At 37.1% G+C, this 13,543-nt stretch overlaps 1 protein-coding gene and 1 pseudogene across 2 annotated transcripts in view; both read right to left on the bottom strand.

Moving 5' to 3' along the window:
- Window positions 1-13,543, bottom strand: part of CYSTM1 (cysteine rich transmembrane module containing 1) — a 39,717-nt gene that overhangs the window by 16,564 nt on the left and 9,610 nt on the right. For both annotated transcript variants that reach the window (XM_088131441.1, XM_007434601.4), the window contains exon 2: window positions 111-358. In XM_088131441.1, coding sequence (XP_087987567.1) covers window positions 111-339 — 229 coding nt within the window. In that variant the 5' untranslated portion in view covers window positions 340-358. The remainder of the gene's footprint in view (window positions 1-110; window positions 359-13,543) is intronic.
- LOC148213623 (uncharacterized) lies at window positions 4,843-11,688 on the bottom strand (annotated as a pseudogene).

Raw genomic sequence — 13,543 nt, 5'->3', positions numbered from 1 at the left:
GAAACACCCTTTGAACACAATGTTCTTGTTAACATGAATAACCATGCTAATATTTAGATCTGTAAAAAATCATGAAGTCTGTATAATTTCATACAAGCAATTTATATTACCTGTATTTTTAGGTCCATCTGCATAGACTGGTCCTGGAGGTGGAGGAGGAGCATTCTGCCATCCATATGGTGGGTAACCATTGTAGCCTGGTTGACCAGCTGGATATGGCCCTGTAGGCCCCGGTTGATAGGCAGGATATGGACCAGGACCTGCTGGTTGTTGAGTATATGGTGGGTAAGGGGCAGTTGGGCCCGGGCCAGGATATGGTGGAGGATTTTCGTAATTCATGTAGGACACTAAGTGTTTCCTAAAGATACAGAAACAGATTTTACTTTCAATTGTTTTCTTCAAATAAGGAACATCCATTTTAATCTCTCATGAGCAACCTGCTTAATCTTACATTTCATTTGCAGCTGGGGAACCATTATGTACACATCGCCATAAAAGAACATACACTGTCATCAACTGAAGTATTCTTTCTAAATCTCAAAGTAATCATTTCCTTTTTTTCTATGTAAGTCAGATCACACCTACCACCAAGCAGAGCCGCAGCAGATGCACCAGACTTCTTAGAGCAAGGGGAGGCAACCTGCGGTTCTCTGGCGCTCCATTTTCAGCCCCATGAGAACCTTGGAATGAATGGGCTGAAATATTCAGACCTGATTTACCGAGGGGAACTAAATGGTGGTGGCTAAGAGGCAAAATAGATGCTTTCAGTACTGTGGGGTTTTAAAGTATCCTGTATCCCTTTAAAATCCTGAACACTCTCCTCCAAAAAATTGGGCCAATTTTTACCACTGGGTGAGATTTAATTATCAAAATACTTAAGGCAACCATTTTGCTTCATGTCATACAACAACCTTTGCAGTCCCCAGGCAGAGCACAAAGACCAAGCGTGGCTGTTATGGCAAAAAAGACTGCCCTTCCCTGCCTTATGGCAAAGCATTCCAGAAGCATACCTACTGTAACAGTTATTACTGTAAGGAACTAACCAGTGGATCTCTGGAGTATCTGGATGGACCTTGCTGCCTTCTTCAGAATGATGCAATGATTGCTCTCGGGAATCTAAATACCTCAATCTAACAATACTTCTTCAAAAATGCACATTCTGGGCAAGATGGCTTGAAAGCCACTATTGCAACACAACTTCCAGAGTCACCTGGCCAACATGATTTCGCTTCGCTCTGAGGAAGGACTATTAGACGAGGCGATGAAAGGCAAGATAGCCTATGCTAGCACAACTGTTAGAATGACAAGTTGAAGGAGAGGGTAGGCAGTGCCATTACTTATGGATGTGATAAGCTAGAAAAGTACTGTATTTAGGCAATTCTGATAAGGGTTGTGTATAGCCTCCAAAGCTATACCCAAGTGAACCAGTAGCCTATGGTTGGAATAAAATGTTGCAGTAAGTGAACATTACATATTGCTCAATTCATTTAGGTCACAGAATTGTTTGATTTAGCCTAGAATATTGAAGATAAGTATAAAGCAGAGATTGACCACATTTTTCCACTGAGGGTTGACTTTACTGTGTTCTTCTGAGGGTACAGAGGACATGGTGCTGATAACACAAGTGGGCAAATCCAAAACTGTATTTCCTGTTTTCTCTTTTTTGAGGCTGGGAGGAGCTGAAGAAAAAGTAACTGCATTTAACCTAATAAGCCCTAAAGCTCTTATTGCTGCTCTCAAGCAATAATGGTAAATGTTAGCTTTTGTTTACACACTTTGTATCATTATCTCAAGAGGAAGAACTTGAGTCATTCCCCAAGGTACAGTACTTGGTTCCTCTGCTTATTTAAAAAATCACCTTGCTTAGATATTCGTTAGTATGAGGCAATTTTTCCATGTACCCTTGATGCTGTTAGAGCAGCTTTGTTTTTGCATAGCTTCTCCAATTGGCTCAAAATCCCTAGAAGCAACTCCCATACCCAAGAAGGTTACTAGCACCAAAAAATTTCAGTAAGTGCTTCCCAAGGGAAAAGTATTCAATCCATACCACAGCAGTGATATAAAAACAGCTATATTTTAGAAACACAACCCTGGAAGGCCAATGAAGAAGACTGGCTGGTGATATATTAAAAAAGACGAATTTTTTTTTATTAGAACAAAAGCAGAATTTCACCCATTTCAAGCACCGTTTACCCACCACACAACACTGAATGAGAGAAACAGGTATGGGAGCCCCAAATGAAGATTTGCATCTAATTCCATTTTCTGTCATCTTGATAGTATACCGATTTATGTTGTTTTCATCATTACAGTAGTTGTTTGACCAATGGTTACCTAACAAGTTAGGTTACATTTGAACAACTCATACTTAGCTACCAGGCAACATCAGCAACTGATAATAAACAAGAGACAAGATGAAGGTAAAATCTTATCTGAGTTGAGCTCAACTCCTGGAGAATTCTGGGGACTTCCTGTCCAGGTAGTTTTCTTGACAGTAACGTAGAAGTACTTGATCACTTTTTTGGTCTGGCAAGCTTTTTGACTTCCCAGCTGTCATATTTCTTGGTGGACTTCCACCAAGTACTAACTAGGTCCAACCCTGCTTAGTTTTTTAGATAATCCAAGGTCAACTAGATGCTGTCTCCTAATGTAGTTTTAATAAACCAGGCCTCTAAATGAACAATGATGGGAACAGGAATAGGGTACTAGTCTTCCCCTACTGGAAACTAGGCTAGAACAACGGTTGGGACAGAATTATTGCTGGAGTAGGTTTCATACCGATTTTTGAAGTAGGATCTGAGTCTGTTTCAGAAAAATAATAGGAATCTATAAACATTGCGCTTCCCATCAGTGCTGGGAGGCCTCTAGTGGCATGGAGGAAAAAGATAGACTGTTTCCAAACTGGACAAATTATTGACCTTGCTGAATTTTATTTTCTGGTTTTAATTTTGTGCTTAGCTTTAAGCTTTGGTATCTCACATATGGATGAGGCAACTTTATGTATATATGAATGGAATTAATAGATGAATTTATGCAGTATGCTATAACCAGATTCTCCCTCTTTTAATCATTTAATTCATTTTTTAAAAATTATCTAATTCTCATACCACTTCTATCAAATGAGTTTTAGTTAATCAAAGCAGTAACATTTTTTTAAAAAGCATACTATTTCAAAGTAGAGCATTTTGGAAGCATTCCCTCTTGTATAAAAATAATAAAGAAATGCCTTTTCTAAGATACAGCCTACTGCCTATAATTTTAAAGGATATTCATTGTAAAATTTCACATTCTTCTAAATATTTTCTCATTAACCGTTAACCGAATATGTCTTTAGTGGTTAGAAAGGTAAGATTATTAAAATATGCACTCTTAATATTTGGAGCACTATTTAACAAGAAATAGTGCTCTAAAACAAAGTATATTTAAAATCAAACAAAAAATGTAATACCTAACAGATGAAATACAGGGAGGCAGTGAAGGACAGGAAGGCCTGGCGCAATATGGTTCATGGGGTCACGAAGAGTCGGACACGACTTAACGACTGAACAACAACAACAATTTTGTCCATTCTTTAAACCAGTTCTTGTAATGTGGTTAAAAAAGTGTTACCAACTGACCTGTATGGAAAATTCCTGACAAGTTGTTGTTATGGAAAGAAAGGTGAAATTGGGCACATATTTTTATATCGGGAAGTGTTAATATTTTTAGCCAATTAAAAGCCCAGATTTGTTTACTGCATAAAAGAAAGCTGTGAGAAAGGGTAGATGCTGCTATTGTTTCTTATCATTAGGGAGAACACCATGCTGCTATAAATGGGTTCTGGAATAGAGAGAATGTAAGTGGATTTCTATCTCTGTTTTAGCAACACAATTCTGGGAAATATGTTAGTTTAAGTACTGAGTTTCCTAATTCAACTACATTATTCCTTTTTTGATTATAATTATAACATGATTTATGAGTGGTAATTTGGTGTGCAGCTAAAGAATTTGACAGTACTTGGGACTGAAAAAAGAAGACACTAACTGTATCAGTCCTCATCTATTTGTACTTTTCCTCATACGTGAATTAGATCGCTTTGCATTTTAATAAACACAAACTCCTTTCTGTTTCAGCAACTAAGAGAAATTGCCTTCAACTCCTCATTTTTAGAAAGCTGAAAATATTCAACCCAAGTTGCTGGTTTGCAATTTAGTTAATCTTAATAAAAATGGAGGGAGTGGGGAATTTGCCCAGTACCTAGCACCAAGACAGAAGAGAAATTGTCTGTTTTCAGTCAAAGGGCTGGTGGCAATATACAAATCACTGGCCTTGACCAAGGGATGAGATCTGGAAAAGCCCTATAGTCTTCAACCATTTGTTTGTTAGACCACATGGCTTTCGAAAGATGAAATCAAGAGAGTAGAAATAGGTGGACCTTCCTTGACAGGGAGTCCTAGGATCAAAATGATCCAATAGCCCCTCTCTGCATTTCAGAGGGCAGTAGCACCTGAGGAAGTGCACACAAAATGAGTCCAGGCATACCAAGAGATTAGAGCATTTTTTTTTCAAGGATTAATCCATGTGAAGATAAAGAAACATGCCTGAATAAGATTGTGGAATCTTGAGTTTTAGAGAAGACCTTCTGCATTTGAACAACAATACCAGCTAGGAGGGAGTGCTAGAAAAAGGTAAATTTTCATGTAGCCCCCAGGAGGAAACCCTAACCTAGAGAGCAATTTCTACACATACAAAGCACAGAAATAGCTGAAAAATAACCACATTTATTTAAGGAGAAGACAATATACAAAAAAAAATACTTTAATGACCAAGTATAAAATATATACAAGGAATTTGTCTTCGGTGACGAACAGCAAGATCAACGGTGCATTTGGATAGCAACAGAAAAATAATAAACAGTAACAATAACACTGCCCAGTAAAATAACTTTTTCAAAGGGAGAAGCCACTGCCCAGTACATATCAAGTCATATAGTATTTAACAGAGCAATGGCACAAGGAAAAAAACTATTCCGATGTCTAGATGTTTTAACATATGGTGCTCTGTAGTGCTGTCCTGAAGGAAGAAGTTGGAACAGATTATATCCAGGATGGCAAGAGTCTGCGGATATCCTCTCTGCCCTCCTTTTAACCCTCACAGTATATTGTTCTTCTATAGAAGGCAGGTGGGTTGCAATTATCCTTTCTGCAGACTTAACTATCCATTGGAGTCTGAGTCTGCCCTGTTTGGTTGCAGAACCAAACCAGACAGTTATAGAGGAACAGAGAACAGACTCAACAATTCCCCTGTAGAACTGTACCAAGAGCTCCTGGGATAATTTAAACTTCCTAAGTTGCCGCAGGAAGAACATCCTTTGCTGTGCCTTTTTAATGATGGCTGTAATATTAAGCATCCATTTCAGGTCTTGGGAAAGTATAGAACCAAGGAACTTGAAGGACTCTACCACTGATACTGGGCTGTCGAGTATGGTAAGGGGAGGAGTATTAGAAGGATTCTTCCTAAAGTCCACAATCATCTCCACAGTTTTAAGTGTATTCAATTCCAAGTTATTACAACCACACCACAAGACCAGTTATTATGTTTAAAATGAAAAAGTAGACAGAAATTAGGTTATGAACACATATACAAAGCCTATACCCTCCCCAGCTTCCCTACCTAAGTCAGTGTTTCCTCAGCCAGCATGCTTTCTGGGAATTGAAGTCCACACATCTTAAGGTTGTTGAGGCTGAGAAACACTGAACTAAACTATGTCCTATCCCTACTTAGTTTTTCAAAATCAGCCAATGAACCTTCCTGAAAAAAAAAAACAGCTTCTGCAAAGGAAGCCTTCTCACTAACCAAGGCATTTTTGAGATTATCAATAAGCATGCAGGCCTTGATCCAGTAGATACTGTATTGTTTACTTGGACTTTCATAGAGCTTTTGACAAAGTACCTCACCAAAATAGTATCAGCCTATTCAGCACCCCTGAGAAAAAGGACAAGTGTCCCCTTGGATTGGAAACTTCAATAAACTTGAATAAATGGACAGTTTCAAATTGGAGAAATGTTTACAAATAATCTGAAGTTAAGGGTGAGCAGAGAAATGGCCAAGTTTCCTGATAATACCAAACTATTCAGGATAGTAACATAAAAGTGAGACTCAAAATGGTACATAGAAATGCAAAGTGATACATGCTGGCATAAAAACTCAAATGTGGCATACTGTATACATTCAAGGAATCTAACCTGACTGTGACTGATCAGGAAAGGGGTCTTGGAGTCACAATGGATAATTCAAGGAAAATAGTAAAGCAATATGCAACTGCTTAAAAAGAGAAATAGCAAATTCCATGCTGGAAATCATCAGGAAAGGAATTAAAATAACATAGGACAAGAATGCCTGTACATAAATTTAAGATTGTATCCAGTGTACCATGTTTAGAATGCTGACCACCTCAAAAAGATGCAACAAAGCTGAAAAAAGATCTAGGAAAGGGGAACCAAAATTAGTAGAGAGCTAGAGCAGCTCCTTTATAAGAAAAGATTACATCACGAGGCTTTTTAGTTTGGAATGAACATGGGGAAAAGGGAGATACAATAGAGGTAAGAAAAATGATATGAGAAATGTGGATTGAGGTAACTTTTCCTTTCTCATATCAGAATTTGAGGTCATCCATTAAAACTAAATATGGGAAGAATCAGAAATGAAAAGAGGAAACATTTCTTAGAACGCATACATTGTGCAATTTTCTGCCATCAGAAGTCATGATGACTACCAATTTTAAAAGGTGATTTAAAAGAGAATTGGGCAGATTAATAGTGTATTGGTCTACCAATACTTACTAGTTTTTTAAATAGTAATTTTATTAAAGATTATAATTACAATAGTAAAAACTAATACAAACTAAAAGAAAGAAGAATAGAAAGAGTAGAAGGTGCAGTAAAGAAAAAAAGGAAAAAATAGAGAAATAGGATGGAAAGAAAAAATAATATAGTAAAGAAAAAGAAAAAACATATCAAGAAGTGAATTCCAACCTTCATCACAACCAGTATAAGTAATTTTAGTAACTTATCACCTCTTCTTAAAATACAACAAATGATCTCTTCTTCCCATATCCCATCTCTTATTTATAAACAAATACATAAGGCACCATCATTTCAATCCTGGTGTCAGCAAAACTCCATTAAAGGTTACCAGAAATAACAACATATCTATGTTGACCTTGATCAAATAAACCAACTTTATATTCCTTCCTTTTACTTCTAACAATCTTTAGTCCATTCAAATAATGTCTCAGAATTTGATTTCTTTTCATGTTTTCTTTGTCCCTTCTCACAAGGCTCTTCAAAACTTCAACAAGCCTCTATTGTAAATCCAATATAAGAAAGTTATTCAGGTCACTCTCTTGGTTTATTATTTGTATATCCCTTTTACTTATTAAAACATCAGCCAGTTTCTTTTGTATGTTCAGTATAACATCTTTTTCCATGTCATTCTTATAGCCTGTCATTTGCAAATCCACTTTCAACTCAGTCTTGATCTTGTCAGGTAAAACTTGTTCTTCTTCCATAACATCTTTTAGACACAGTTTCTCCACAGAGGCAGATGTCTCTGTTGACGCTATTAACTTCTGAGTCAATTTTTCAAAAATATTCTACAGTATGTCCAATGTTAGAATATTTTGCCCCATTCTGTAATTGTAAGTCAAGTTTATATGTTCTTCTCCTTTAATTATAATCTTTAGTTTTCTCTACTGTCCATTTTAAAATCTTACTATGTTTTTTTTAAAAATTCAAAACAAAAGCACTTTCCCACAGGAAGGATCCTTTATAATTAATTCCAAAATCTGATTTCAAATTTGTCTGGACCCGTCATACATTTGTAATCAAAGTTTAAATCACCCTTTTGCTGTTTATTCTAAAAAATTTTTTTTAAAGTTCTTAAACTTGTAGTTAAAACTTCCTTTTGCTAAGGATTGAAGGAAAATTCACTTGTCAAACTTGTCAAAGTAGTGCCAAACTTGTTGATACAAAGGTTTTTAATAGCTGAAAAGCAGTTAACAAGCAATTTCCAAAAATGATTAGAAAAGAAAGTATGCAAACTTAGTGTCTTTTCAAAGGCGCTGATCCCAGCTTGAGCAGGATGCCTATTTCCTTGTCTCCCAGAGCTCTAAACCCACCAGAGACCATTGTCTTGCAGTCTTCTCATAAGGAGCAGCTGTCTGGAGTACTTGTGGGCGATCTCAAGTCCTCTTCTTGTCCGGAGAGGTTCGAAGAGCTGGTCTATTCACCAGCTCTTTGTTCTTTGCCACAGTCATCGGCTCTGCTTTTCACAGAGCTATCTTCAGTCTGTCATCTCTTCCTCCAGAAGTCAATACTTACTACTTTTGATGACCGCTTGCCACCTCCTGAATTACAGGCAGCATACTCTGATAAGGAGCAACAGTGGATGAAGGCTACCCATCTCTTGGCTATGCTTGTCAGCTTCCCAAATGCATCTTGCTCAGCACAATGTAATCCAGAATGTTGAACTAGTTGGGATTTTTCCTTGATCCAGCAAGCCTCTTCTTATATTCTTAGCTTGTTTGTGAAAGAAGGAGTAGTGAAAGCCCAGGCAGAAAGGTCCTCCAGAGAAATTATGGGAAAAGTTTCTTATACAGCAAACTAATTAACTGTTAAGATACTACCTTCCAGGCTTGGTTTAGGGTGGTGTGAGCAACCCTGTGGATTGAAGTCAGAGCTCAAATTAACAATTCACCAGATTTGGGGGGAAATTTAGATTTTTATTCAGTTTGCTGTATGGTTTTAAATACGTTCAGTTTTTTGCTTAAGACATTCTCTATTTATGAAAACAGGCTTTGGATTTAATTTTCTTTCTGAACTGGAAATCCCCTTTTTCCTATAAATTTCAGTCCTAATTCAAATCTTTTCTCTATGACAAAATGTCCTTATGTATTAGCTTTTAATTCTGTTGGTGACTGTGACTGTCACATTGATTATTCATTTATAAGTGTTTTTGTTGTCATCTTTTGTTTTCATTTTGGGGGGCAAGGGGAAGGAAGACATTTTACCAATTTGTGTCATCTTTGCAATAGACAAAATATACCAATAAATCTGAAGTTAACTCTTTGTTCCAAAACTGTGAGGAACCCAACTTTAAAAATTATTTTTTAAAAATACTGCTCTGTTTTTTTGGGGTTGGAGTAGCACCAATTAGTAACCAATATAAGCTTATTGACTCTGGAGCTACAGCCCCACATTCAGATTTATACAAATGGTCCACCCAAACCACAGAAAATTATTGCCTTTTATTTGCCAGGACAATTAATGTAAATATATTCTCACCTGCAAGAAATTAATATAAAATTGGACATTATCAGTGCAGTAATTAAATCGTAAGAAAATGCCTATTTAAACAGTTACTGACTTCCTTGTAATTTTTTCTCTGACTTCTTCTGTTTTACAGCATAACAAAGGAGCTTTTTCAGATTGAGTGAAATGGTAGACTAATGCTTTATTTTTTTAATGCCAAACATCAGGCCTGCATCCCTCTGAGGTAGAAATTTGTCAATGGAACATTTCTACAACATGAATACAACTTGAAGATCACCAAAACCTATCTCTGTTGAGAATTAAGTATTAGTCTGGCATGTACTCTCCTGATTCTCTTCTTCCTTTCAAAATAAGCATATGTGAGGAGTCTGAACAATTATCTCCCTGTAAGAAAATGATGAAAGCAAGTTCTTTTTAAAAAAGGCTCAAACTGACAGGTCTGTTTGTTTGCTTATTTTATGAGATTTATAGGCTGCCCCAATATGTTGCTACTCTGGGGGGGTTCTTTTTCCAAACCCCTTATAAATGAGCTATCCAAAGAGTTTAAATTTATAAAACTAAGGTCAGCTCCTTACCTCAAAGGATCACAGAAAGTTATTTTCTTCAAACACCATAAATTAGGATTAAATTAATCTTCAGTAAACAGCTGCAAGGAGCCTGTGTATTCTGAACCCACTTTCTTGAATTCTTCTTGCAATATTTGCTAGAAGAAAATATTCTGGAAGTGATCATATATTCTGAAAGGCCAAACAAAAACAATACCAAAGAGAAAGAAAAATAAAAGACACCTAACAAGACCAGCTTGGTTGCACAAAGAGCCCTCTGTCAAGCTGAGGGACAAAAAGGACAAGCATAAAAAATGGAAAGAGGGGCTTGTAACTAGAGCAGAATACCGCAAATAGCCCTAATCTGCAAGGATGGAGTCAGGAAGGTTAAGGCTCAGAATGAGTTAAGACTTGCAATGAATGCCAAAAATAACAAAAAAAGTTTCTTTCAATATGTAAGGAGCAAGAGGAAAGTCAAGGAAATGGTTGGTCCACTAGTGGGAGAAGATGGCAAGAAAGTGATGGGCAGCAGGGAGAAGGCAGAACTGCTGAATTCCTTTTTTGCGTCTGTCTTTACGCAAAAGGAAAAAATAGTCCAACCTGTCAAAATCAGCACCATGGGAGACAGAAGACAAATGCAAGTCAAAATAGGTAAGGAATTGGTTAGAGAACACCTAGCTGCTCTGAACAAGTTCACATCTCCCAGACTGGATGGTTTTTAAGGAACTGGGGTATTTAAGGAACTGGCAGATGTGATTTCTGAACCACTGAATGAAATCTTTGAGAGCTCCTGGAGCACGGGGGAACTGCCAGAGGACTGGAAAAGAGCTGATGTGGTTGCAATCTTTAAAAAGGGGGAAAAAGTGGATCCAGGAAACTACGGACCAATCAGCTTGACATCAATACCTGAGAAAATCCTGGAAAAGGTTGTTGTGAGCACCTAGAAATGAACGTGATTACTAGAAGCCAATGTGGGTTTGTTAAAAACAGGTCATGCCAAACAAATCTTATTGCCTTCTTTGATAAAGTGATTAAATTAGTGGACCAAGGAAATGCTGTGGATATAGTATACTTAGATTTTAGTAAGGCAATTGATAAAGTAGACCACAGCCTACTTCTTGGTAAGACAGAACAATGTAGGATAGACAATACCACTACCAGATGGATTTGCAGTTGGCTGACCAACCACACTCAGTGTGTGTTCCTTAATGGAACTATATCTACGTGGAGGGAATTATGCAGTGGGATACCTCAAGGTTCTATCTTGGGCCCAGTGCTCTTCAAGATCTTCATAAATGACCTAGATGAGGGGACTGAAGGGGCACTCATCAAATTTGTGGATGACACAAAGCTGGGGAGGATTGCTAACACTTTGAAAGATAGATTCAAGATTCAGAAGGATCTTGACAGTCTTGAGCATTGGGTTCTATTCAACAAGATGCAGTTCAGTGGAGAGAAAAGTAAGGTCCTGCGCTTAGGCAGGAAAAACCAGATGCACAGGTACAGGATAGGCAGTATCTGGCTCAAAAGTAGTGCCTATGAGAGGGATCTAGGTGTCCTGATGGACCATCACTTAAATGTGAGTCAGCAGTGTGCTGCAGCTACCAAAAAAGCCAACACAATCCTGGTCTGCATCAACAAAGGGATAGTATCAAGATCAAGGGAAGTGATAGTACCACTCTACACCACACTGGTGAGGCCACATTTGGAATATTGTGTCCAGTTCTGGTCACAATACAAAAAAGATGCTGAGTCCCTAGAAAGAGTGCAGAGAAGTACAACAAAGATGATAAGGGGCTAAAGAAAAAACGGCTAAAGGAACCTAGGTATGTTTAGCTTAACCAAGAGAAGACTGAGGGAAGACATGATAGCAGTCTTCCAATACTTGAAGGGCTGTCCCAGGGAAGAGGGCATCAATTTATTTTCCATAGTACCTGGAAATAAGGAGGAATTACTTGACAGTGAGAGCTATTAAGCAGTGGAACAGCTTGCCTCCCAGAATTGTAGGTGCTCCATTGCTGGAGATTTTCAAGAAAATATTGGACAACCATTTGTCTGAGATGGTATGAGGACTCCTACCTTGGGCAGGGGATTCGACTAAAAGACCTCCAAGATCCCTTCCAACCCTATGATTCTATGATCAGCCATAAACAGTGACTAGCACATGGGTCTGATTATAGTATAATCAAATTTCCTCTGGAACTATAACAGGCTGGAGACTGATATGCAGAATCAGATGATCTGGTCATCTTATACTTGTTTGATATGTTTTATTATAGGAAACACAGTCTTGCGAGTTTATTCATATGGAGGGGTTCATTACTCTAAATCTTTCTGCTGTACCTTAAAATCTAGTATTTTATTTCTATATTTATTTATTTAAAAAATGTATTGCCATCCATCTTTAATACATAACTCTGGGCATTAACAACCAGTTCACAAAAGAAGTATAAAAAACCCTGTAATACAACAGAGATTCAGTTAAAATAATCCAAAGGACACTAAGTTCGCAAACCTCACTTTCTAATCGCTTTAGGAAATTGCCTATTAATCATTTTAAAGGTATTAGAGACCGTCAGAACAAGAAGTTTGAAAAGTTTTCATTGGGTGAGTTTATCTTCAACTCTGAACAAAAGAAAAATTAATTATAAGCTTAAGAACTTAAAGAATTTGAAATAAACAGAAAAAGCTAAATAAGATTTTTATCTAAGAAAGTTATAAACAGATTATAAACGTTGTCACTGAGTATTATCAGAGTTTAATGTGGGTTCTGCTGATATATAAAGAAGTATGCATGAATAAACAACCCCAAAGTTTGGTGATAATTCTTCCAAATGTTAAGTCTGGCTCTCAAACACCAAAATGTTATCCTTTCTGCTTTAAGGTGGTGGGCACATTTGCTTGCCAAAGTGAGCTGTTGTAATTTCAGCAATCACTGAATGGATCTTTGGAGGTCCTAATAAGTAAGTTGGAAAGGGATCAAACATTGTTTGTTTGCAAAAAGTGTGATGAACAGACACAAGAACTTCATCCACTTCCTTGAGACATATGCATGAAATTGATCCAGATAGATATCATTGCCCTACACATCAGGTACTGTATTACCCAAAATGTTATCAAGCCAAGTATGATCTGAGTGATTTTATCCTCAAAGAACTGCTTGTTCACAGATGATGTTAGTGTATTAGCTGAAGCATCAAGAGCATGACATCAGGCTGACAACCTAAAATAAAATAACTAATTACTAAAATTATAAAGTTGGTAAACTAGGTGCCTATTCCTGTACTGTACATAAAAAATTTCATTTATCAAAAAACAGTGAAAAAAATTAATCTTATTTTCAGGATTAATTACAACTCATTGCTAGTGACACTTGACACTGGAGACTTGATGCAATTAATGAATGGCAAATATGGATATAAGTCAAAAGAAAAGTCATGCATCAGAAAGTTGGATAGCTCTGGATTCTAAATACCTAAAACAAATAAAAACAGATTTTACCTGTTACATCAAACCAATCAGCAATCTTGCTATGTATGGCTAAGCAACTGTACTTTGCTTCCTACTCCTGCATAGAAGCTATCTTACTGGCAATTTGAATTAGGCAAGAACAGATCCTATTGTGACTCTTGCAGCTTTTTAGTTTTATTTCCACTGAGTCTGTAAGTAAAAGATCTTCCTGCCTTT

Source organism: Python bivittatus, unplaced genomic scaffold (genome assembly GCF_059951505.1).
Source record: "Python bivittatus isolate LINGU-HERP-01145 unplaced genomic scaffold, Pbiv_v1 ctg000960_np1212, whole genome shotgun sequence".
Lineage (NCBI taxonomy): Eukaryota > Metazoa > Chordata > Lepidosauria > Squamata > Pythonidae > Python > Python bivittatus.
This window is presented reverse-complemented; position numbering and strand designations above follow the sequence as displayed.